Below are 26,640 nucleotides of genomic sequence, written 5' to 3' on the forward strand. Positions count from 1 at the left end.
CATTTCATCCTGAATGTTACTTTTCTGTCACAAATTTAAAACTAGAAAAGTCCAATTAGGCACTTAATCTTTTGTTCACCCTTTTCATATAGTAAAACTGGACCATTTGAGGACTAGGAGTAAATGAATACACACACACACACAGATATATAACACACACAAGTACATAAATCATATATGTGGCTTTTCTGCTTTTTTGGTTTTTTTTTTCCTCTTTACCCTTTAATATCTCTCCCTTTTCATCTTACTCAGAATGCACTGGTGTAATGTTTACAAAATATGGGCACCCACTAACTGCATTTTATAAACTAAAATAAGTTTGCATTAGCTAGTGAAATCATGATGCAACACTGTGAAAGTGTAACAATGATTTTTGTGAACAGCCAGAAGTAATACCTTCTTCAAATCTTTCATCCCAGAATAATTTCTAGACATTTTAGAAAATTAGGAAAAATGGAATTGTTCATATCAAAGTATATTTTTAAGGTAACTACACTTGAAGTTAGCAGGACGTTGGAAGCTGAAATTTTATATCAAATAAATCGTCAGGAGAATCTGAAGCAACTCTCAGATTAAGAAATAATCAGTGTATGGAATGGACACAACACAGAAACACACAGTGTAGATTTCTCAGTTTCACCAGAGGTATGATGAACATTTTCCCCCTTTTTCCCACATTCTCGGCATTATGGCTATTTAATAATAATACGATAACAGGTATAATTTACGGAGCACTTGCTTTGTGCCAAATACTGTGCTAAGCACTTTAAAAACACATCACATTCAATCTATATAACAACTCTGTAAATTAGGGAACTAAGTCTCAGTAAGGTTTAACAACTTGCTTACAGTCCTACAGCTTATAAATGGCAGAAATGGATTTGAATCCATGTCTTAATCCAATTTATATATGAGCTAAATCTCTCTCCTTCTCTCAATCCCTCCATGTCTCTCTCTTTAAACATCTAGACATACACATACACACACGGCCTTGGCATGTATATTCTGGGAGAAATGTTAATCTCCTTAACTCTTTAGTCTCTCCCTGAATTTAGTATGCATTCCTTATTGCTAGGAGATGGGATTTTATAACTAAGAAAAAAGTACATTGATGTTTTCTTTCTTTCTTGTCTTTGGATTTTATAAATTTATCCTTCTATGGAGACTTGGCTTTCTCACTATTCTGGAAAGTTTCTGAGAAGCTCTTGAGATTGCATCTCAAGGACTGATAGAGTGATTTCCCACCTGTGACTGAGTGGGGCTTGCTCCGTGGTCTTAGTTTGGCTACCTTACACAGGACACCTATCCAGTGTTTGTTCATGACAACAGTGTATATTACAAAAAAAAAAAATCAAAATCTCATGCCATACTCTAGGACAGTGAACCAATTAATGTTAGTAAGTTTCAAAAGCTCATATACTACCTGAAAAAAATCCACATGCCCTAATTTTAAGATAATCACTTAAAGATAAGGTTATGTTGATTTTTAAACATTTAGACATCTTAAATGAAAGATACATTATCTATTAACAGGGCCACTTTGACCCTGTGCCAAGGAGCGATGCAAGTGGAATTGTGGGGAGAGATTTCACAGCCACAGCGTTACAGAACACGAAGCAAGAAGCCATGATCAGTTCTCTAAGACTTGCTAATCAAGCCAACTGATGAAAACCATATTGGACGTGGTTTACTCAGGCCAGAATATAACGTCTGTTGTTCATGGCTAATACACTTGAATATACATCTTCCAATAGAACACACCATTTTTATTCCTCCTCTTCTAACCTTCTATTGGACAAAGAAAATCAAGACTAGGTAAAGTTTCGTTATACCACAAATAGTCACACCTCTTATATCAGCAGCAGGACCATACTCTTAGAAGGATCTTTGTGATTGAAGGCTGATGGTTTGAGAAGGGAGCAAATACTCAGGATGACAGAGCCTCGGTCTTACACGTGCAGAGGCTCAGGGCAACATGGGGTGGGTGAGACTAGCCCTACAGGTGTTACATCTTAAGGTAACCTTATAGCTTCTGAGATGAGAGAGGTGGGGACAGAAGGATGACGAAATCATTGCCTTAATTCTGAGAGATGAAGCTGGGGGTTGTGGAGTTGGTGGAGGGTTGATAAGGACCAGCACTAACTTAAAACTATTCCAACATGTAAAGTAATTATTTACACTTAGAAGAGGAAAGGGTATGTAAAAGGAACCTAAAGTAAACATTTCAAAATAGGCAATTTAATAGTACTTACCTTTTGGATATCTTGTGCTGTTTCTGAAAAATAAGAGTTTTTTTATTTTTTTATTTTTTATCTTTGAGAATTATAAATGTAACTCATCCATAGGTGAGTACTCACTTTATAGGACTTTTAAACTTGTTATTAAGAATTGAAGCCCAAGAGGCTCCTGGGCCCTTTAGAGCTGATTATCAGAAAATGCTTCTCAGTTATCCGAGTTGCATTTCCTGTACTGTATGTAAAACACACTTACATACATCTGAGTGTTAAGTATCTTCCTTAATCCTTGAGAGCAATGGACCAATTCATATTAATAAGTTTCAAAAGCTTCCCCCTCAAAATATATATTGCCTGAAAAAAAAAATCCACATGCCCCAATCCATGAAAATCACTTACACATAAGATTATGCTTTTGTTAATTTTTAAACATTTTATTGGTGTTAATTGAAAGATACAGCATTTATCAGCAGGGTCACCTTGGCGCTGTGCTCAGGAACGGTGCAAAGGGAATTGTGGGGAGAGATTTACTAGCCACATCCTCAGAGATACCCTCACAGTACCCTGATCACGTGTGTCTCGTCCTGAAACTTTGTTTAATTACAGAAGCATACAAAGTAAAAAGTGATCGAATCCTCTCCACAAATTCCACCTCACAGAGGTAACCACATTTGAAAGTTTGATGTTCATCTTTCCAGGTCCCATACCCACTGCCCCCATCCCACCATAATGCACAGGTTTTTCTGTTTCTAAAGTAAAGATGCAATATGCAACACTGCATTTTATGCTAAATATATGTGAACACGCTTGTCAGTAGACAGATATGTACTTCATTGCTTTTTTATAGCTGCGTAATATTCCATGAAGTATTCCAGGATTTACTACAACTTTTTAAACTATTTCCCACTAGATGGGCATTTTATGTGATGTTGTTACAAATGCTACAAAGAACACATGTACTCATGGATCTGTCCACACCCTTCTATATAGGAAGGGTACATTGTGAAATTTATACAAGTGAGAAGTTTGAAATTTTTGGTCCGAGGGCAAATGGGCATTTTAAATTTAATTGGGCGTTACCAAATTTTGCTCCAAAAAGGTTGCAGAAATTTATACTCCAATAGTTTGAGTGCCTGTTTCTTTTTTTTGGCCATGCCCACAACTTTCTTTCCTCCTCTATCTCATTGAAATATATGATTTTCCTGATTGCTAATATGGGTGGCCATTTATAAATTTTATTGGCAGTTTGTGTTTCTCCTGTAAAAGAAGATTATATGCTCTGCCTTTCAAAAAAGAGTCGTCTGTCTTTTCTTTCTGGTGTATGGGATGTCTTAGATCAACATCAACAGGCATTAATTTTTTTATGCTTGTTTGTCTATATGGCAAACATTTTATGCCATTCAGCTTTACATTTTATAATGGGGCACTATTTGTTACAGAAGATAATCAGTTCTGTCGATCTGTAATTCTTCTGGGGGTTTATTTTTTGGTGTGTATGGTCTGACTTAGTGGATGTCAACAAGAATGAAAAAAGAAAAGCTACTTTAAGACTTACCGCTGGTCTTCAAAACTTTGTGTGATCTTGAGGAAGGTTCTGAGAGAAAAAATAAGGTCAGCATCATTTGCAAAACCAGATCAAGATTTTTTTATAAGTGAATTATTAGCTTATGGACAAATTAATTGAGCTCTAGCAATTTTCTATCAAATTCACCTAAATCCTCATTGCTTAGAGATTCTTGACAGCAAGATGTTCACTCCATCAAAACTGCCAATTTCATTTGCCACATTGAACCAGAATTTTCTTTTTAAAAGGCAAATATTTCATTGCTTAAAATCCTTCCACAGCCTGCAGGATCAAGTTCAAACCCTCTGCGTGGCCTCTTTGGTTTTCCATGATGAGGCCGCTGTCTGCACCTACAACCACATTTTCCATTTGACTTGCCCACCTCCACTGCCAGCCCACCGTGCAACCAGGCCTGACAACTGGCAATAGCTGCCTGGCCTAAGGTCCGCTGGCTCAAGTCTCAGGGCCTCTGCATGTGCTATTCCCACCCCATCTGCCTCCTTGGCTCCCTGACTCCATCGGGGGTACTGGTCCTCTGTCTGCGAGGCCTTCTCTCTCCTTCCTAGAGGGTTAACCTCTCTCCTTTGTCTCTCCACTATTCCTTCCATTTAACCTCCATCATAAATTCATGGGATGAACTGGTATTTGTTTAACTTTTTTTTGACTCTCCCATTAGACTACAAACCTCTTGCAAGCAGGAATCAAGTGTATTATTCTTATATTCCCAATTCTTAGCATAGTGCCAGAAATTAGGCAGGTACTCAATAGATATTGATTTAAATGAAAAAAAAATCTGAGAGCTAAGGGAATGCGACGTGAAGTCTAGTTTAGCAAACGTGTCAAAACTTTAGGTTTGAATAATCTTTTGTATGTAGCAATTACATGATACAATTTTGCACTAGCGATAGTAAATAAAATTTAAGTGCCGGCTTGCTAATGGTAAAATGCTCTACAAAGCAAAATTAGCTGATGGATATGCTTTATATTCACTGGAAAATAGAGTCAAGTAGGAAGAGTTTTAGAACAAAAGCTTGAGAGTCCCACCTTGAGGCAGCCTCAAATGTATTCAAACTGGCAGTGTGCCAAAAACCAGAAAGAAAACACTTTTTTTTGTCAGACTGAAAGGGACTTTCATCGCGAGTGCCCCATAATGATTTAATGCGGATTACAACATCCTATTTACCAGATTTTCTTCTCAGCCGATATGGAGCAGAATTGTCTTTAGAGCCACAAAATGCTTTCATCTCTCCCTCAGGACTGTAACAGAAGCCTGGATAGTCTGTAAAGAGAACCACGTGCATCTATAAGAATGAAGTGTTCAGTGACTTCTCGGGAGACAGGTGTAACTTGCTTTGGATACTGTGGGACTTCTGGGACTTGCAGGATTTACAGGACTTCCACGTGAAGCTGCCTCTCTACCCCTCTGCCTCTAGGCACATACATGCACGCTCACCTTTTTTCACTCTTGGGCAGAAAGAGCTACAACCATCGGCTTTACTCTTCCTAGAAAGTTAGTTAAAATGCGTGAGGTGTGATAACTTCCTGCTCCCACTCAGAATCATCTGCAACTCTATGACCCACAGAGGTCAAACAATACATGAAAATGAAAATCCCTGCAGCTGAACTTGCTACCAAGGCCCCGGCAGACTGCAGTGATGGGCTCCTTGACAGAGGCTCCGTCAAGGTGAAACCTTCTGGAGAATTCCATCTAGGTAGGAATTTGGGGAGGCGTCTGTGCCCGGCGTGGTGGTGGAGGGTCTCAGTCCTCCCTGCCCCCGTGCAGGCTGTCCTCTAGCGCAGCGACTCTTCGTATCTTCTAGACATTGCTCCTTTGAATATTTGATACAGGGTGTAGGTTCTCATCCCAGAAAAGGGATTTTCATTTTATTTCACAATTTATATCTATCTAAGGGTGCCCAGACTTTGGATTAAGAAAAGCTGGTCTAATCCTAAAAGGTCTTGCAGCATATTCAGTGACCACCTTGCACCCTGAAGCCTGAGGCTACACAATTTATGATGCAGCTGGAAATGGGTTTTCTTCAAATTGGGGTTAAAGCTCTTCAAGGATGTCTGAAGTTCGAGAAAGTTCCGAGGCTTGGAAAGACCACATATACACTTCTCCAATGTTAGAGGCAAAATTATATAAATGAAGTCATTTGGTCCAACAGACTGGCCTACTCTGCTCACAGCCAGCCAAGCCCAAAGTCAGGGGAGGACAAGTAAGGTTATTTTCCTAGGCTGGGCTGCTCTGGCATACGCCTGGCCTGGAAGAGAGGCATGTGGCACCGATTAGTGGTTTGACATCATTCTGTGCCCTCACAGAATCTTAACAGTGGCCAAAAGCTAGCCCAGAGCCTGGGAATAAGTAAAGGATCTCGTTGAATGTAGCTGGTCACGTGGAACAGCTGACCTCTCCGGACACCCATCTTCCTCCATCTTTTTCCTCCTAATTCTCACTTGCCCATCCATGACCTTGCCTTCTCTTCACAGTGCCCATATATATATCATGTGTGTGCATATATATATATATATTTATAACGTAAATAAGCTACAAGGATATACTGTATAGCACAGGGGGTACGGACAATATTTTATAACTATAAATGGACTATATAGTCTTTAAAAATTCTGAATCACTATGTTGTACACCTGGAACTTCTACAATACTGTAAATCAACTATATCTCAAAAAAAAAAAAATCTTAGAGAAGTTCCACTGGGTAAGCTAAGGGGATTCAGAGAACACAGGGCAGTGAGCCCCGGTCCAGCTCTCTGGTGAGGATCACCTTGCATCATTTCTCAGGATCTGATGGACATGAAATGGGGCATCTCAGTGACAGTGGTGGTGCTTGTTTTTCTAGGTCAGTAAAGTTTTATTTTTTAAATCCTGGAGACTTAACAACCAGCAGCCTGGTGGGTGAGTGGATAAGTGAATCAGTGCTTCACTTGGGGAAAGATTTCTCAAAAGTTTGTTACTTAGAAAGTTTTAAGTAAAAGTTTCTGTCAAACCTGGCTTTAAGTCTTTAAAACTGTTGCTTCTCTTTTTATTCTGTTTAATCTGGAAGGTAACAAGGGTGTGATAAGTGCTTTGAACAAGGCCTGATTTTACAGGAAAGGCCTCACTTACAAGGTAAGCCCAGACATACAATCACCCATGTGAAACGGTTGTAATTTTAAAATGTGTGCCACTTCTGGAAAACTGGCACCTACCTAGTTAGCATGATTCTTGCAGATAATCAACATAGATTTCCCACTAATGGGGTGAGGTGGGAAATGCACTGTGGGACCTTCATTGGTGGTGGTGATGGAGGTGGGGAAAGCGTTGACCCTGGAAGCACATCTCACATTGTGAGTTGATGCAGACACGTGGGGAGCCACCAGGTGGCGCACAGGTGGACCAGGTGAAATCAATGTAGAAATAAACCCATGGATTAGGAAGAGGCTATACCGTCTGCTGGCTCTACTTGTTAAAACAGTGACTAGAGAGCTGCTACTTTCTTACAACTGACATTTTTTAGAAACTTGACGATAGAAAATGGGATAGATACAAACAGACCACGAAATTTCAAATTGTGTAGAAAACAAAACTTACGAATGGCATCCATTTCAAGTATTGCTTGCTTGGCCTGAAAGAAAGAAGGTGTAGCTATAATTGCAGGGACCTTTTTTTGTTTCTTCTTTAAACTACCAATCCTAATACAGGTCTTTTCCCACCTGAATGAGTGGTATTTGAAAAGCTTAAAAAAAACAAGCTCACTTCTTTTAGGCATTAACACATAGTTCAAGGGATTCAAACAGATGAGCGCCCTCGTGTGGTTGGTGGGTGTGGTGCAATTGGTGCCCCAGAGCTAAACTCACAGCCCCCACTTGAAAAGAAAGGAGGGCGGGAGGAGAAAGGAGACAAGGGGATGGAGGGACGAAGAGGAGGAGGAGGAGGGCGAGAGGAAGGGGGAGAGGAGGGGAAAATAAGAGCGAGAGAGAAACTTTCACTAAAGGTTCCAAAACCTGGCTGAGCAGTTTATCATAAAGTCTAGATTTCTGCTACTGGACCCTAGTGACTGAATCCAACCCTGGTCTATGGAACCAAAAGCTCAAGGATAGCACCTAAGGTCTACACCACCAACCCTCTCCATATCACTGGGGCATTAAAACTCTTTTGAGTTGAATGCAGAATAATAGCCGGAAGTTTCCTCTGTTGCCCTTCTTCCAAGTACTATGCAAGTATCATCAGCTGACTCCCAGCTCCCTGCAGCACTCCTGCACCCACCATCACTTCTGAATGAGCTGCGGTGTGGGGGAGGGGCCCTGGAGGACAGGGTTTGTGATTCCAGCTCTAGCATCAACTAGCGGGTGCTCTCACATTTCTGCCTGTGTTTCCTCAACTTTCAGATGGTAAGACAGGACCAACCTTTCAAGGTTGCTACCGGGACCAAATGGCAGGCACTCAGCCCCAGTTAGTTACCATCTACTCCCGCAGGGCATTGGCCCTGATAACCTTGCGTCTTGCTTCCTCTACATACATACTTCTCATCTCAACCCCAACCTTCTGAAGTTTGTTGCTTTGAGGCTTCTTTTTGTTGTGATTATTACCATATGTTATCAAAGGTTAAGGGACTATAAGAAGATAAGTTAATGGCTGTAACAGGAATCATTTCACCTGAGGATTCAAAGATTAAAACTAGGTAGCCTTTCTTGCCTCTTTAGTGTCATTTTCATTTTTCAAGAGTAGTGTAACCGAATCTACAAACACTACGCTGAAAATAACTTTAAAAATAATTTTACTAATACTTTGTCACAATATGTAATACCACAGTAAAAACATCCAGGCTAAGTGGCAATCATATTTAGTTAAAAAACAAACAAACAAGGGGAGAGGGTATAGCTCAGTGGTAGAGTGCATGCCTAGTTCAATCCCCAGCACCTCCATTAAGAAAATAAATAAGTAAACCTAATTACCTATCCCCTCCCCCCCCAAAAAGCCTTGATGAAGTCACCTTAATTCTGAGAAAATAAATGCTTAGATTTTTATAACACGGATATTTTTATCATATACCCCAAGTCTGAGATTACTAGCTGAAATTAATTTCAAACACAAATGTTAGCTCAATGTTGAGAAGTGCATCTACAGAACCATGTGAATATATAAAATGCAAGTCTCTACCTCTATCTTACTCCCAATTAATCTGGACAAAAGTTAGTTTGTACGCCATGTGTATGAATGGACCATCTGGCTAGTTTCCAGGAAGCTTCTTGATATCTATAAACTTGACTTCAAGAACTCAGGTTTGTTTGTTTGTTTGTTTGTTTTTTTCCTATCTTGACGTTTAATTTCAGAAAAGTACTATTCCCACATTTTCCACTAGGAGTCAGCCAGGGACCATCACTGGATTAAAGGAAGTGAAGGAAGTTAGGAGAAACTATCCTAATGAATTTCCAACATTAGAACAGTGATCCTTTTTTCGAGATGTTTGTTCTGATTATGCATTTCTTTTATCTAATGGGAATAAAATACATTTTGAAAGCTTTAAGAAAACAATTTAAGATGTCTTGAGAAAAGAAGTGACAAGTTCAACTTAGTAATGATCCTGCTTAAATAAAATAGAAAATCCTCATAACCTTGTAGTGGATAAAGTACATTCAGTAAGTGTGCTTTCACTTTCCCTGGGAACCACGTGATTAAGATGCTCTTTGGAGCCAGGCAGGCCTGGGTTTGAATCTGGGCTCGCTCATGTACTAGTTGTACAAACAAACAGTTCACTTATGGTCTCTGAGCCTGTTTTTCTTTCTCTAGAATGGGGAGAGTAAGACCTTTCTCATAAGGTGTCTTGCTAAGAGTGAAATGAAAAAATAAAGTACTCAGCACAGTGTATGTGTGCTCAAGAAGTTGTAGCTGAAAACACATAATGTTTCCATTCTAAAAGGATCAGGAATTTGGACGAAAAAGTATAATTCTACTGTGACTATATTATCCATTATAACACATAAAGGGAAAACTGCCTGGAATACACACCCCTCGTGCGGGAGAAAGAGGAAGGTCTGTCGGCTAGTCTCATTTTGTAATGGCTGATAAATGCCTTTTCAAATCCCTGTGGCAGTTTTGATTTTCCCAGGGACAGGTAAACAACAGGTGGGGGCATATCAGAGACACACTGCCCCTGCTCAGCAGGGCATTCCAGGGCGCAAGGCCGGCAAACAAATGACTAACCATGAAGAAAACGCAATCGCCTCTCTGCCTGGGATGCCTAACATCTCGGAACAAACATCCTGATGAAATGAGACTCCTGCTGAAGTCAAAGCACACACCTATGTGCAATCATTTCCTGGGCGCAGCATCATTGCTGACAGCCCCTGGGAACCAGCTTCAAACAATTTTCAAAAAATAGGTAAAGAAATTTAAAAACATATGCAAGGAGCAAAATAGACTTTCCTTTCTCAGAAGTCTCAGTTCTCCTTATTTTCCACCCAGTTCTACTCTCATGGCCCTCATCCCATTTCCTGCTCCATGTCACTCCTCCCTGCCCCAGCATGGACCACTTCCCCACGCACATGGAGAACCCACTCTCCACCTTCACTTCTGTTTCTTGCCACTGTATGTCTGTTCCCTCCTCTCCAGAATGGCAACGCATAATCCCAGATGCCCCCAGAGCCTTTTTGTCACCCAGAACAGTCCTACCTTTCAGGTGAGACTCCCAAAGTCCCTTCTTCAATTACAGATCTCTTTATTTCCATCGCTCCACCTTTAACTCTTGCTGAACCAGTTCTCTGACTTATCCTTCAACCCGTGCCTATTTTCTGGGTTGGTTCCACTCTCCACTCAGCCAGGAGCTCATGCTCGTTAGCGCCGTGCCTTCCCTTGCCCTGCTGCCCTTCCCCTCACTGCCCTGCCCATCCTCAGCCTTGGGGAACCCACGTGCACGGTGGCTCCTCAACACTAGTCTCCAAGTTGCTGAACTGATATTAAAATGGCCTCATCACACTGACGGTGGTGGCCAGCCTCAGTGGGGTCTAGACCCCTTTCACAGATGACCGTGGTCATCCCCTCTGACTCGCTAGCCCGTGTTCTTTGGCACATGTTCTGACCTTCCCACTTCCCCACAGACACGCAGCTGCAGCTCTGCCCCACTCTGCTGTTGTCCCCAACTCCGGGGATGGCAAACCCTTTCTCTTCCCTCAAGTCTGCCCTGAAGTTTCTCTACCCTGTCTCATGTTTCTTCTCTCCCAGCTCAGGGAGGATGTTTCAGACCTTTTCTAAGACTAACCCCTACACCTAATGATAAAGTTAATATAAATAGTGTAATATGTGTAGAAGAGGTGAATAGATATGTTAGTTTTATTTGGAGCTGCACCAATTTCTTGGTTCCTAAGACCAACAGGATTACCTCTATCCTTTAAAAGTTTAAAAAAGCCATAGTGTTATATGTGGAGGCATGCATTCAAAGTTCTTGCATATTTTTTTGGTAAATAAGAAGTTTTGAGCTTCTAGCATCAAATTCATAATCTAATGTTTTTATTAAATTACATTTACAGTACATGGCCCCCCAAATTCTGGGGTTAAGGATGAACCAATCTTGCCACCTCCCCTGAGTCATACTCCAAGGAGTATTCCCACTTATCTTTTTTTGGTGGGGGGCAGGTAATTAGGTTTATTTATGTGGAGGTACTGGGGATTGAACCCAGGGCCTCCTGCATGCTGAGCACACACTTTACCACAGAGCTATACCCTCCCTACCCCTGCCCCTTATCTTTCCTGTCTCCTCCTCCCTCCCCTCTCCCCCTCAGCCTGATCACATCCACAACATTCTTTATGGAGACAAAACTCTTGCTTTGATCTGACCTCTTCTCAACCTACCACCATTTGTCTCTTCTGAACTTTGTTTAAAGAAAGAAGTCCACACCTGGTCTGCCCCTGATTTCTCCCTTTCTCTTCCAACCCACTGCCATGTCTCCGTTATCTCTTAGTTGCCAAATCTAACACCTACTTTTCTGTTGGAATCTGTTTTCACCTCTGCAGCCTTTGAGACTCCCTCTCTGTGACATTCTCTCCTTCCTTGGTTCCCAGCCCTCCCTCCCTCGGGTTTCTTACTGCCTTATGTGGCTGCTCTTCCTCTGGCTGTTCTCCAAACCCTCCAGATCCCCCAGCCCTCGCAGGTCACTCCGATGCTGGGATTCCCAAGGGGCCATCTTCACGCTCCACCACTGAGCTGTTCCCTCCCCTGTCAACTGTCTTCATGGTGAAGGTGAACATTCACTGCCGTCAGGCTGCCTTCCCAGGGCTTGAGAGCATTTACATCGTGCTGCTTGCCGACCGCGCTGTCTTACCTTGGCGGGAATCTTCGCCGCGTGATTCTCCAGGATCAGCCTCTTCAGGTGCAGAACCCACAGGCGTTTGTCTTGCTGCGACTTCGCCTGCCAGGAGGAGATGTGGACGGTCACACAGCCCCACCACTCACAAGACACAGACGCCCCTATGACCCTCTGACCCGACAGGACACACATGATGTGGCCGGAAAGCCCTGGAAAGGCCACCGGACACATGGCACTCATCACACAAGGGTGAGCCTGGCGGGGGGGCGAGGGCGGTGCTCTCACCTGAACCGTGTGCTGCAGCTTGGGGTTCTTGTAGTGGAAGACGCTAAAGCTGAGGGGCTCCTTTGGTATCACCTCCACCAGCATGAGGTTGCCACACTGCAGGGAGAGCAGAGAGGGCAGAGGCAGGCTCGCCAGGAACGGAACCAGCGCCCCAAGTCCTCGCCCCAGACCCCTGCTCGGACCTACCAGGATGTGAGCTTTGTACGTAAACGTGTCGTCTCTCTTCTTGGTGATGAGAAGCAGCTTGTCAAAGAGGAAGAGTGTCCGCTCGTTCTTGGCCCGCTGGAGGCGGAAGGTTCCCTCGAGCACCAGTTCCCCGTAGCTGGTCAGGTCTGGCCCCTTCCAGTTAGTGAGCAGGCTCTGTATCTCCTGAAAAAGAGAGCGTTCCCTGTGATGACACCGGAGGTGGGAAGGCAAGGCAGTGAGGACACGGTGGCCCATTCGGTGAGCCCCAAGGGTGGTGACCAAACATCAGTGATGGGCTCTAAAGGGCGTGCGTGGTAGAGAATGGTGTCTGATGTCCCCGGCATAAATCTACATTTATGGGCAGTGCCACTTAAGGGTTAACAAAGATGAATCAAGTTGTTATTTGTTGAGTTGCCAATTGCTTATTTCCATCCCTCAATAATCCCTCTGCTAAGACTGGCAGCAGAGTGGTCTTTCAAAGGCCAAGTAAAGAGACCGCTGGTGTGTGGTCTTCTCAGCCATCCTTGCCTTGGCTGCTCTGGACAAAAACCTTCAGAGCTACTGACTTGGAAAACCTTCTTCCAGAAACTGAAGTCCACGCCTCATACAAGTAACTCAAAACCAAAGCCTGTGGAAAATCACACAAGATACATCTTCTCAGAAATTTCCTGATATTAATCCCATTTATTTGGGGAAAAGGAAATGAATGTTTCTTCACCACTGGGTTTTTAATGGATCTTGATAAACATAAACTGGTAACATGACTTAGACGTTTCTTTGGGATTTACTGGACGTCCGTATCAACCCATTTCAAAGGAAGCCGATTTTGTTATTTTGGAAAATGTAAATGTTCACAAACAGCATTTAATTAAGCAGCCTGCCAAGCCACCCAAACTTGATTGATTGAAGGTGGACGTGGACAGAAGTGGAGGGGAGTCTGAGACAGAGCCTGATTTAGTGGTGTCTTCAGACAGCCAGACAGACTCATAAGGTAGGAAAACCCAGGCAGTTAGCCATTTATGAATAAGTAACAGACATTATGTCTGACCTTATGTCTACAAAACACTTGGATGATGAAGCCTTAAGACTTTTCTTACTGCTACAAAAAGCAGATACAGCCTGGAAGATTTGAATGTCACCTTCCCTTGATTTTGGACAGACAGCTGCATCGTACCACTCTGGCTGCCCATAGATGAAATCTAGAGTTTTGTTCGGATGTATGGGCCAAAGGATGTTGAACTCTGGAGTTGGATGGAGGTGCTCTGCATAGCACGAAATCACTCTGGGCTTTGAAGTCTCACTCCAGGGACAACCAGGAGCCTAAAACCAGACTCTGGGCCCACGTGACCTTTTGTTTTTAAACAGTGCATCTTTTGAGGTGCCCAGGACATGCTCACTGACTTAGCATCATCTAGCCAAAGTTCCCTGGAACTGAAGGCTCAAACTGTTGGCGATGGAAGGGAACTTGGTAAACCTGACTTATTTTTAAAATGAGGAATCTAAAACGAAGTGGTGAAGTCTCGTCTCCAGTGAAATTGCTAAGAACCTGGTTCCAGGCTTAGCTTTCCTTCCTTGGAGTTCCCTGCCCCCTCACCACACGTTCATCACCTCATGATTTTGCATGAACTAGTGAGAGAGGAACAGAGGCTTAAACCGCCTTTAAACAGTTTGGAGAAAGTTGCTTTCCACAAGAATTACTTATTTGTAATTAATATAAAATAAAGGCCTGGGGAGACTCAATTTTTAATGTGGGTCATGGAAGGGGCTCTGAACTTTCTCTTGAATAGTTACATTAAACAACAATCACCATTATGGGTGTCTCGATCTTCCTTCAAGGAGAACTGGGGTGAAGACTATGAATGAAGTGCAATACCGAGTAGCCTTAATGTCTGATTTGGGAGGTGGTAACAAGTCAGCGCGGCTGCCGCCCCGCTGGGCACTGCGGCTGCCGCCCCGCTGGGCACTGCGGCTGCCGCCCCGCTGGGCACTGCGGCCCCAAGGGCTCACCTGTAACCGGACAGCGTGTTCGTGCTTCCTCTTCATGTCATTGATGTGCCAGGCCACTCGCTGCATCGTGTCTATAGCATCAAGCACCACATCATAGCCTTCGGTGTCCTTGTCAAGGTGATTTTCTATTTCCTTAAAAAAAAAACAAACCCAAAAAGCAAAACCAAAAAAATCCTAGTTATTTTCAATTTTTTTCTTATATATTCCATGAAACAAATGGTACCTCTATGACTAGTTTCTCTTATTTTATTTTTGCTTATTTATTTACACACCACTGTCACTCCTTAAGATTTTGAGATAGTGTGCCAGAAATAAGTAGCAAAATGTTTATATTGCATAGCACAGGGAACTATATTCAATATCTTGTAGTATCTTATGGTGAAAAAGAATATGAAAACAAATCTACGTATGTTCCTATATGACTGAAGCATTGCGCTGCACACCAGAGATTGACACAACACTGTAAACTGACTATACCTCAATAAAAAAAAAATATTAAAAAATAAGTAGCACAATGGTAAGATAGGAATGAAGATGGAACTAGGAAAAATAGAGAATTTCACAAGGAGGAAACTGACAAGGAGGGTGAAATGAAACAAGTATACGGGTTATTAAGTCTCATGGAGATACAAGAGTTATTGCAGGAGACAGGGGAGTTAATATTACTTCTGAACTACCTGGTGGCCAATGTAGTATGTACAGTTCTCAGTAATACAGGTCTCACTCTTACCATATAGGAAATATAAATATATATATATATATATATATTTTTTTTTCTCCCAGAGGAAGCAACACTCACACATAGGGCTTAATATGTAACAGATGCAAAAAATAGTGGATATTATGTTTAAAAAATACCTATGTAGCAAGTACATTTTCATGTACTCAGGCTTTAAAACCTAAATGAAATTCTCTAAAGATAATCCCTCTGAGTGTTGAGCGAGATCTCATGGTTCACATCCTCTCTCTCTGATGGTCAAAAGTACGTAACATCAGTACTTAGCTGAGCACTGGAGTTCCCCAATCCCAGGGAGACGAGAAAGGGACATGGTCTTAGTTCCAATTCTTTCAAGTACATAGGACACATGTCCCTAGATTCTTCATGAGTCTGAGGATAGGGACTATTGCTTTGTTTTTTAAATTTTCTTTTGTCCAACTATTTTAATTTTATTTTAAAATATTTTGGGGAGGGAGGCAATTAAGTTTGTTAGTTTGTTTATTTGTAACAGAGGTACTGGGGATTGAACCCAGGACCTTGTGCGTGCTAAGCACACACTCCACTGCTGAGCTGTACCCTCCCTCACTATGGACTATTGCATAGTTCCTTTAATCCTTTATCTTTTCAACAGTGCCCACCAGAGAGCTGGGTGGTAAATAAATGCTTATTTAATTGAAACTATATCTTCCTAAAAGAGCAACAACAAATTGCAAGTATCTAAATCCCTATGTAAATATCTAAGACAGTAAGAAGACATTACAGTCAACCAGATCGTTTCTATGACACTTATCATGCACAAACATGATGCACAAGGGTGGAGGTTGAATCTTAATAGTACAAATTATGATTAGTTTCATCGCTAAACTTTAAAATCTTTTCTTACTTTTATTGAGTCCCCAAGTTTTCCATCCAGCTTGAAACTGGAATGAATTTTCATTTTCTTTCCACACTCAGACTCAGCTGTTAAGAAAAGTCCTATGAAACAGCATCACTAAACCAACAACCCCCAGGTAAGCTAAAGACCAAGAGCAAGCTTTAAAAAATAATAATTTCCTCTTTTAGTCTGAGAGGCAATCTTACTCATGAATAAACAGACTCAGAAGCACAGAGTGCACTGCTGTGGCATCTTCATGGATGGCCACACAACTCTGACGTGATGTGAATAACACAGAAGGAACACTCGAAGTCAACTGTAAAAGCAAAAATTCTTTAAGGACAACCAGAAGTTCATTTTCAATTAATCAAACCATGGTTCTTCCCTTTTTTCTTTACTACTGGCTGTTACGCGCTGAACGTTTGTGTCCTCCACAAAATCACATGTTGAAACCCTAACTCCTAATGTGCTGGTGTTAGGAAGTGGGGCTTTTGGGAGGTGATGAGGCCGTGAGGGTGGAGCCCGCGTGAATGGGGTTAGTGCCCTCATAAAACAGACCCCACAGAGCAGTCTTGCCTCTTTCCACCATGCGAGGAAATGAGGAGAAGGAGGCAGTCTGCAACCCAGACCTCAGCCAGGCTGGCCCGCTGACCTTGGGCTGCCAGCCTCCAGAACTGCGAGGAGTAAGTGGTCGTTGTTTGAGCCACTCAGTCTGTGGCACTTCACGACAGCAGTGTGGACTGATGAAGACACCAGCTTCTAATTTAGAGGGCAAGGGCTGTTCTTCCCAGCAGTTAGCTTTTCGTAAGGATCTCGACGTGCTGTATCCGACGTGCGTACGTAATGGAGATCCTAGACTTTTCTTTTGACTGACTTACTGTCTAGAAGGCCGTAATTAGATTATTGGGATGCATTAGTCTTAGAGGCCATATCAGCCGAGTCCAGTGAAGATCTACCCTGGGAAAGGTAGCATTTTTTTTTAAAAGAATTATTTGGACATTGATTGACTGATTGATTAAAAATATTTTTATCTATTATCGTAGTATTTAATTATTTTATTTTGGCAGGGAGTAGGGAGGTAATTAGGTTTATTTGTTTTTAGAGGCGGTACTGAGGATTGAACCCAGGACCTCGTGCCTGCTAAGCACACGCTCTACCACTTGAGCGATACCCTCCCCACTTGGACACTAATTCAGCAGATCAGTCCCACCACATTTAGAGGCCATCAATACCAACTTGACAACTAAAGTAACACCCCTGACATGGCTTCACAGGACATAAGGGTCTCCCAAGATGAGCCACCCAGGCAAAAAGACAAAGCTGAGAAATTTCTGGTAAAGTTGGATCATAAAGAGTTCTTAAAATTGTAAATGCGTGTGAACTGAGCAACCTTGGAATGATTACCCGAGTCAGAAACCTGGAATCATTTAAAAAGAGATACAGATAAACTGCAGGCATGTTGATATAGATTGGTGCTCTGGATTAAAGTCATTTTAAGAAAAGATTTTTAATGTAGTATTAGAAACAGTGAGTAATAGCTTATTTTTATTGACTGTCTGTGATCCACCATGAATGTGGGAAATTTATGGGATTAAACCCAGCCAGTCTTGCCCCAGAACCCTGCCCCTGACCACTCTGCTAGCCTGTCTCAAGTTGCAAAGGCAATCAGTCCTACTTACAGAGTGAAATTACTTTCAAGAACATTTCACTCCATTTTTATCAACTTCCTTGGAGGATAAGAAATGAGAATGTATAAGAGCTACGTCTACCTTTTTTCTAAAGCCTCCTTGAATTTTGTACAAATAATGGGAAATGACATAAAGAAAACAGACCCTGAAGTGATGCAAAGCCCAGCCCAAAGGTCATTCATCACACTGCTCATCTGTCTGCTCCCTTTTCAGCCCCTTCTCTTTGCTCCTACAAAAGCCAGCCTGTGACAAATAGCTCTCCCTTCCAACTGCCTACTGAATCCAGGCTCATGGAAATAAAATAAAACATAAAAAAAAAATCTGGTGTTCATTAAGATGCTAGCTCCCTGCCTGAAACTGTCACTGCCCAGAGTGAAGTCCTCCTAAGCCTTATCACCATCAGAGATTAAATGGCTCTTTTCCCTTGGCTGTTGTCAATGAGGCTGCAGGCCAAGCATATATATATCTCTAATTCCTCAAAGCAGATTAGTCAGTTGTAAAGTATGAATGTGGAAAATGTTTCCATATGTCCACAGCTTTTTCTGATTTTTTTTCCTCAAACTTAATACACACACACAAAATCCCCATCCCCTAGAAAGCACTTCAAGCACAGGCAGAAACTTACGTGCAAAAGGAGATGATACTTGAGAATCCGCTGAACTGGTTTCAAGAGATAGGACCCCAGAGGCAGTGAGTGTTTCAGAGTTTCCTGACGTTCCCTGAAGAATTTGGCCAGTGTCTTGTTCCTCATGCACTCTGTTAGCACAGCCACCGATCTGCAAGGAGAAATACTTTTTAATCGGTATTCAAGTTTTAAATGCCAGAGTAAGTGAATATGCCTTAACGCAGGTAAGGTGGCAACAGAGCTATAGCTAGACTAGAATCCCTCTGGGCCAGGTTAGGAAAAAGTGTCCCTCTGGGTGGGTGAACTAGAAAAAGACACTTAATAAAAAGGTCATAAAACATGGACACATGGTTTCTAAACAGCAATCTCTTTCCTTAAGGGAGATGCAGCTCCTGCCAGGACACAGGGCTCGGCAAAGGGGACTTAAATTGGATATTAGCCCCTAATTATGCCCTGCCTTGGCATCTTTGTGCAGTGCTCAAATTGTGCATCTGTAACTCAGTGTTTATAAGTTAGATTGCAAGGAGTGGGCACCTTTGTACTAAGAAAAAGAGGTGCCTCTTCCCAGTAGATCCAGCCCCATGCTAGACACTTGTCACTCCCTCTGCTGTTAACCTTTGTATAAATGCACAAAGCGCATGACATTATGTGCAGGTCTCTGGAGATTTCAATCCCCCAGGGAACTTCCCTCTGAGAATCTCAGAAGAGAGCCTTCTTTCTACCTTCAGGTGTCTCTCCTCATTCTAAATTCAGCTTCTGAAATAGCTGGAGAGCCTTGGTCCTTAAGGAGCATGCCTTACAGAGTGGGTTAGAAAAGCGGCTCAGAATTCCTTGTCCACCCCGAGCTACTCCAAAGGCAATAAGTATGCCCCCCCTGCCCCCCAATCTTAGAGGGATGGTTGCAACAACGCTCACATCTTATACATAAAAGAGCTGGTGGGTTTGTGCAGTCTCCCACACACGTAAATTGAAATCTTCTGGTCTCATAACTTAGAAGGAAGCAGGTGGAAGTAATTTCAGCCCTTCTCTCTCCAAATCAGTTACATGTTTTCAGGGCTAATTTAGAAAATCAGATAGAGCCAAACAACAGAATAAAACTCCTTGGAAGGAAGTGGCATGGAGGTCCCCTAATTAAGCTATCAGAATCCCTCTTGTGCTCGTCGGCTTTGAGAAATATCTGTTCAAATGGGTTTATTTCCCCCTTAAGTTGAGATTTCAAAACTCTCCATTATGTGACCCTGGAACTTTTCTAAGGTTCTTTAGAGTCAGAATTAGCTGCCCACTTAGCCCTCTGATCATCTGAAGTCTTGAGTTCTTGCCCAAGGATAAGATACCCGTAAAAAATCCTGAGCACACTGAACTCCAGATTCAGGCCACTGGGAGACACCTGAGGACAATGCCCTAACCGAGTCTGTGCCCCTCCCTGGGGACAAGAAGGATGGCTTGTGCCTCTTCATTGCGAAGTCACTGGGGCGTGACTGGTATGAAGGAGGACATCTGTCAAGGTGTGCAGGTGACATTTAATATCACCAGCCTGGATCTGAAGGGGAAAGATGCGTTGTCAGACGGGCTGGAACACCTGGCACTCTTGGCTTGTGAGGACAGGGGAAACGAAACCTCAGGTCTCAGAGAGCAAACTGATGGGAGGTGAGCGGACGAGACAAAATCTTTCTATGAATGTGAAAACCACACAGCTGGGCAAGAGCCGAATGCACCTGCTTCACTGAGTGTCTGGGGAGCATCTCTCTGCTAACTTGTTTTTTCCTTCTTCAAAGTCAGACTCAAAATAAAAAAATGTCCTCCAGGAAACTGTCCTGAATCCTCTCCTCTCTGGGACTTACTCCTCCTTTATGTCATGCACCTTTAGCTTCTATGACACGTTGCTGTGTTCCTACTACGTTAACTTGTATTTATTGATTTGTTCTTCCCTAATGGCCATTCCACAATCGCATTTGGTTCATTCTGACCCTCAAAAGAATATAAACTGCTAGAAGGCAAGGGACACTAGTTCCTGTTTCCTGCCAATGCACCCCAAGCTTGGAATTGTGCTCCGTGAAGGACAGGCTCTCAAAAATGTCCTTGCACAAATGACTCTGCCTGTCCCCTGACCCTGAAGCAGCTTAGTATGTAAAAGCTGCCTCTATTTTGTACTCTGTATTCTTATTACTAAGTCAGAAAAATTTTCTTAATATAAACTTCCAGAATTGCAAATTCAGAAGTTATTTCTTCAAATGACATGTTTATATTGAAATTTACACAGGCATAATCCTCCAAGCAAGCCAGTCCAGCATCTCAGCTCCTGAGAACTAGGTCCAGAACTTTGCTGATTCTTCAGAGTTGAATTTTTTTTTTTCCTTTTGTTCAGGAGGAAGTTTTATGGAGAAGTTGAGGGCTGATTCTGTGACTTCTGTGAATTAAGAGTATTGTGCAATGTTGGCTTTTAATGTAAGGACCACGGATTTAGTTGGGGTGTCCTACAATTTCCTGACATCTTCAGCAGACAGATGGAAACAAATACTTCAGGTGAGGACATTGCTTAAGTGGAACTGTGTAAACTACAGGTGAGGATATGGTGATAAATACACTAATCTGCATGTGGGGTTTTTTTTGTTTGTTTTTTGTTTTTGGTTTGGTTTTTTTCAGGGAAACCTAGGACAAGCATGGTTGGTTACCAACCAAATAAATCACCATAGCAGGCTATCCTAACTAAAATTTAGAGGAGATGAAAACCCTCCAATGGAAAGTATTCTGCCATCAGCAGATCTGAGCCTCTGGCTTCATGTCTTCTAACCCACTCTGGTTCTCCAGCGCCACTCCCAAGCAGGAACGGTCCTTTGTTTCTCCTTACCACAGTGGCCCGAGGGCTCAGCCTGCTGGCTTCTCTTCTAGGTGGATCCCACCACCCACTTTATCCGTTGGGACACGCCTCTTTTAAGAATGGCTACCGGGTACATACAGTCTCCCAAGCTCTCTTCTTGGTTCATTTCTAACATAAAAACTCGAGCCCTGCTAGTCATGTGGGAAAACAGACAGTAGAAAGGTACGGGACAGGGGGAGGCACAAAGCTTCAGAAACTTTAAAAGGATATAGTGGCACAAGGTCTGAGGTGGGACTGACCTTGGTTCAAATCCTAGCCAGATTCAGTCACTTATTAGCTATGTGACCCTTGTAGAATCAATAAACCTACTGGAGGCCCAGTTATTTCATCCATGCAGTGGGAATGGGGTGGGATGATGATCAACTAGCAGTCGTTCAGAGCCTGGGAGACACCAAGCACTGTACTGTCAGTGTGTCTGTGTGTTCTGCTTTTCTTTAATCCCTCAGTATCTCTAAATTGCTGGGAAAACTAAATTTAACAATATTGTGTATTTACAGTATTGAGCACAGTACTTGGAAATTAATAAATACTCAATAAAATATCTTTTGCAGGAAAAAGAAATTCCTACAGTGTGGCCCACGTTCTTAGGCTGATTCCCTTACTCAAATGGTCACTATATTGTCAGTGGCCACTCCCCAGATGGCTCTCCTGCCAGCACCCCCAGTGCAAGCAAAACAGAGGCAAAGATCCAGGCGGGATGCTGGTCCTCTTTTCTCACATAAGCTTATCATGATCTTTCCTTTCTCTATACTCCATACAACTTACGTAGTTCCTAAAACATACAGGGAAAAATGTAATATATTTCACCCCCGGCTAGATTATATAAACTCCTTAGCAGTGCATCCCATATTCTTAAAAACACAGCACGCACACAAAATCATTGATAGATAAGACTTACAGCCAAACACAGCTGGTTTACTCAGTTTTCCACTGAAGGACATCTAACAATCTTTTTGGTCTCCATCAAGGTCTTTCATGATTTCTCCCTACTCTGGCTCTGCTGGGGAGTCCCCAGGACTGAAGGGACCAGTATCTGGGTACCCCTGCAGTCCTTTCTCAGCAGGTTTGCAGCTTTCCCACGGTACTCAGCACATAACGCTTGACCAGCACATGTACCGCAGCAGCCGACTTAAAACAGTACAGAGGTGAGCAAAAGGACGCCTGCACACTCGCAATGCATACCTCGGGTAGTTAGTGCAATACTGGGTGTAAATGTGGAACTCTTCACTCTGCAAGGAAACAAAAGAGATTTTATAGGCCAAAAAAGCAGAGGCATCAACATTCAATTGAAAACAATAAAAGATATATCATTCATATCTTTAAATTAGTCTCTCTAATCACACTGGCCTGTCTCCTGAGCCCCCGAGGCAATCATCTCTGACTTTTTATCTCTACCTTGATTGATACCCAGAGTCCACATGCACTTGAACTCATTTGAGATCAATAAACACTTATTGAGCTGTGTTAGATGAATCTGAAGGCAGACAGTAAGATGAGGAAAATAGTTTGTGCCCCCAGGTGCTCATGGTCCTCCAGTGGATATGCAGTATGGGAGGGAAACAGGAGAAGATCATGTAAATGTCACGTGGCCAGAACACGCTGGAAGCATGTGCAGGGCACACGTTCAAGCCCTGTGTGTGCGGTTTTCTCTGCCCACTGTTTTCTCTGCCCACTGTTTTCTCCACCTTTTCCGCTGGATAGCCACTAGGCACCCTTTGACATTGAACTTGGGTTTAGGCCTTCCTTGAGTTCTCAGGCTAAGCCAACTGCTCCTACTTCGGGCTCCCACACACCCAGTACCAACCTGTCCTGTCACATTTGCCAAATGTTAATGACATGTGCAGGGGATCTGTCCTTCACTCTCTGCTATGAGTTCTCACAGGATGGGGGCCATGTCTTCCCCGGGCACATCATGTCTGTTGAGCCCCTCTCTCTGCTATGAAGCTGAAAATTACGTGAGAGCAGGATGCAAACCTACTCATCTGTACGCACCTCCAGGGGCAGCCAGGCCTCAAAAGCAGGAGGTGTTCTGCTAACTAATGTAGAGTTCTTGCCTTTGCTGTGACTGTATTTCAAGTTCCTTCGTACCTCTTAGCCTTTCAGATGTCTAGTCAGATGGACAATTATTGGAAAGTCTTAATGCTTCTTGCTCTTAAAGGATAATTTTTTAAAAAGGTAAAACCATGACTTCTGTGCAGATCATGGACACTGTCAAAAATTTTATTTAACCCTTTAATTAATAGGAAAGCAGTACGATCTTATAATTGGATCAAAGGAGGGATAAAAGTATCACAATTAGGTCAGTGGGGATTGTTGAAATACTTCTACAAATAGATACAAAACTGCCTTTCTCTACAGGGATGAGTGGGTGAAGAAATCAATCACCCCTGCGTGGGACGGGGTTCATATTCATGCTTGTGGTCAAGAAATGTCTACATTTCTACCAGTTACCTGTAATTTAGAGTTGTACAATCTTCAAAGACAGTGAATGGTGCACAGATCTCACTAATCATATAATTTATAAGGGTAGATTGCAAAATACTTAAGTTTTCTATGGAAGGAACCCAGTCACCTTTTTGGTCGATTTCAAAGTCTTTCACAATTTTTTCCTGCGCTGCCAAGGGAAAGAGGGATGCAGATGGAAGGGGAGGCGACAGAAGCTAGGTCTTGAACTTTTGATTATAAAACTGTCAGAATAAATAATTCAAGGCCAATGAATTCCTAGCTTTTGCAAACTCGAAAATGGAATTACATTCTGAAAAAGAGCCATAGATTATTTTGGCGGTTTTTCACATTTTGCTTTTCAGACTTCTTACTGCCTTTTACTTTTTAGACCACTTCATGCTGGATTAACATGTGATTCCCAGAGAGAATCTTTTGTTTTATTTTGCTTTGTTTTGGTAACTAGTATTTTGTGGGTTTTTTCTTCTGACTTAATAGGAATTTTTAGTTAGAATCCTTTCTGTTAAATTCAACTAGGATTAGACTACACTTTTTTTTTAATAGAAAGTTTCAAGCATACATAAAAGTAGAGAGGATGGTGTAATGAGTCCCTGAAGTACCCATCGCTCAGCCTCAGTAATCATTAACTCATTATCTTATCCATCCACACCCCTGCTTCCCCATCAACAAACTCTAGGCATATCATTTCCCTTGTAAATATTTTAGTATATATCTCTAGTATGAAGACTTCTAAAAAGAAGCATTGCCACAAAGCCATTATCATATTTAAATAATTCCATAATGTCATGAGAGTTCATCACTGCTCATATTTCATGTTTTCTTAATTTTTCTTTTTTTTGTAGTTTGCTGGTTGATTTGGAATCTGAATAACATCCACACACAGCAACCTGACGTTGTGGATACCTCAAGCCTCTTCTAATCTATAAATACCCCCTCTGTCTATTTTCCCCTTGCAGTTAAGTTGAAGAAACCAGATGGTTGGTCCTGCAGAGTCTCCCACAGTCTCAGTTTTGCTGATCACATCCCTATGGCTTCCCCTTACTCTGTTCCCCTGTCCGCCACACCCCTTGTGGCTCAGGAGAGGCTTGTTCAGATTTAGGTTCCATAATTTGGCATAAGTACATCATAGGTTGGATTGTACTTCCATTGGGAGGCATATAATGTCTGGCTGTCTCTTTCTGTGATGTTAATAACCATTGGTAATTATTATCTAGGTCTGTTAATTCATTAGAGCTTGCAAAATGGTGATATTTCTAACTTGACTATTTTTCTTCATTTATTAGCCAGAACCTTCCCCCTAAAGGAACTGCCTTATATTAGCTTTTAATTACCCTGTAGTTTGTGGTTTGTATGGGTAAGGCAGGATAAATGCTTCATTCTTTTCCTTAATTTTCAAAATAATGCATGGTTCTCCCTTTGCTAAGCACACGCTCTACCACTGAGCTATACCCTCCCCGCATAGCTTATTTTTTAATTGATTGGAATTCCCTCTGCGTGGTCATGCCATAAACTGAATACACAATTAGGTTCATTTTTCATTTTGCTCTCAATTTTTGGAGACTGTTTTAAATTTAAATTTTGTTTTATAATTATGTAAAATAGATACATGGTTTCAAAGTCAGCTCTCCAAAGAAATGCACATTCAAAGAAGTCTGGCTTCTGGTCCTTCCATTCTAGTCTATTCCTTCCCTTCCCCATTAGGAATCAATCTTTAATCTTATCCTTTTTTTTTCTTTTTTTTTTTTTAAACATACATATTTAAATACAGGCATAAACTCCACCATTCCTAGATAAATAAAAACAAGCTATGCCAGTGCTTCACAAGCTTGAGTATCAGAGTTACCTAGAGGACTTATTAAAACATGGATTACTGGATTGCACCCCCAGAGTTTCTGATTTAGTAGGTCTGGGGTGGGGCCCGAATCTTTGCTTTATAACAAGTTCCCAGTCCAGAGATCGCGTTCTGAGAACCAGTGCTACACACCCCATCCCACATCCTCTCTCTGATAAAACAGAGAGGTTCTTTATTTGCTTTTCATGCTTGTAGTAGTACTCCATTATGTGGATATACCATAGTCTATTCAACCAGCTTTCTGCTTATGGACATTTGGGCTGTTTCCCAAATTGTATATTCCTATACATATATTTAAATACATATATTTAATTCCTATACATATATTTAATTTCCCTATATTGTATATATTCTTATACATATATTTAATATAGTATATATTCCTATATATTTAATAATTTAAATATTAAATTTTAATGTATATTTAATGTATTTAATGTATAAATATTTAATGTATAAGGTATACATTTCTATATATTGTATAGATTTATAAATTGTAACAATTATTATGACAAAGAATAGCATCACTCTTGTTGAATCTTTGTCATTATACCTCTGGAATAAATTTCTGGAAATAGGATTGCAGGGATAAAAGGTGAACTCAGATGTAATTTTGCTAGATATAGCCACATTCTCCTCCACAGGGTCTATTTTATTTTCTCACAATTACGAGAGTGTCTGTTTTCCCAAGGCCTTGCCAACCTAGTTATGCTGCCAAATTTTTCAACATAGTTTTTTTTTTAACCCTAAATTAATTGCCAAATTCTAAAAATTAGACTATAAAAATATCTTGATTTCTGGCTTCTCCAGAAAAGATCCAGTGGCCCTGGGCCTACGGTTTCCCATAACACTTACGTCCCCAAGACATAAGTACCTAGACTGCCTGAGCCTCCACCTGGGCCCATTCACACATTGTGTTCGCCTCTTAAGCTCCTGAAGGCACCAGAGTGTCCAGCCCTGGTT

General features: G+C 41.8%; 1 protein-coding gene across 6 annotated transcripts in view; it reads right to left on the reverse strand.

Annotated features, from left to right (window-relative positions):
- Positions 1-26,640, reverse strand: part of PLEKHG1 (pleckstrin homology and RhoGEF domain containing G1) — a 213,975-nt gene that overhangs the window by 12,118 nt on the left and 175,217 nt on the right. For all 6 annotated transcript variants that reach the window (XM_064486574.1, XM_064486573.1, XM_064486576.1 and 3 more), the window contains 10 exons: positions 22,545-22,591; positions 18,485-18,635; positions 14,580-14,711; positions 12,573-12,755; positions 12,387-12,482; positions 12,117-12,203; positions 7,390-7,423; positions 4,982-5,077; positions 3,790-3,828; positions 2,253-2,275 (listed from right to left, as the gene is read on the reverse strand). In XM_064486574.1, coding sequence (XP_064342644.1) covers positions 2,253-2,275; positions 3,790-3,828; positions 4,982-5,077; positions 7,390-7,423; positions 12,117-12,203; positions 12,387-12,482; positions 12,573-12,755; positions 14,580-14,711; positions 18,485-18,635; positions 22,545-22,591 — 888 coding nt within the window. The remainder of the gene's footprint in view (positions 1-2,252; positions 2,276-3,789; positions 3,829-4,981; positions 5,078-7,389; positions 7,424-12,116; positions 12,204-12,386; positions 12,483-12,572; positions 12,756-14,579; positions 14,712-18,484; positions 18,636-22,544; positions 22,592-26,640) is intronic.

This window comes from Camelus dromedarius, chromosome 6 (assembly GCF_036321535.1).
Source record: "Camelus dromedarius isolate mCamDro1 chromosome 6, mCamDro1.pat, whole genome shotgun sequence".
In the NCBI taxonomy this organism is placed as follows: Eukaryota; Metazoa; Chordata; class Mammalia; order Artiodactyla; family Camelidae; genus Camelus; species Camelus dromedarius.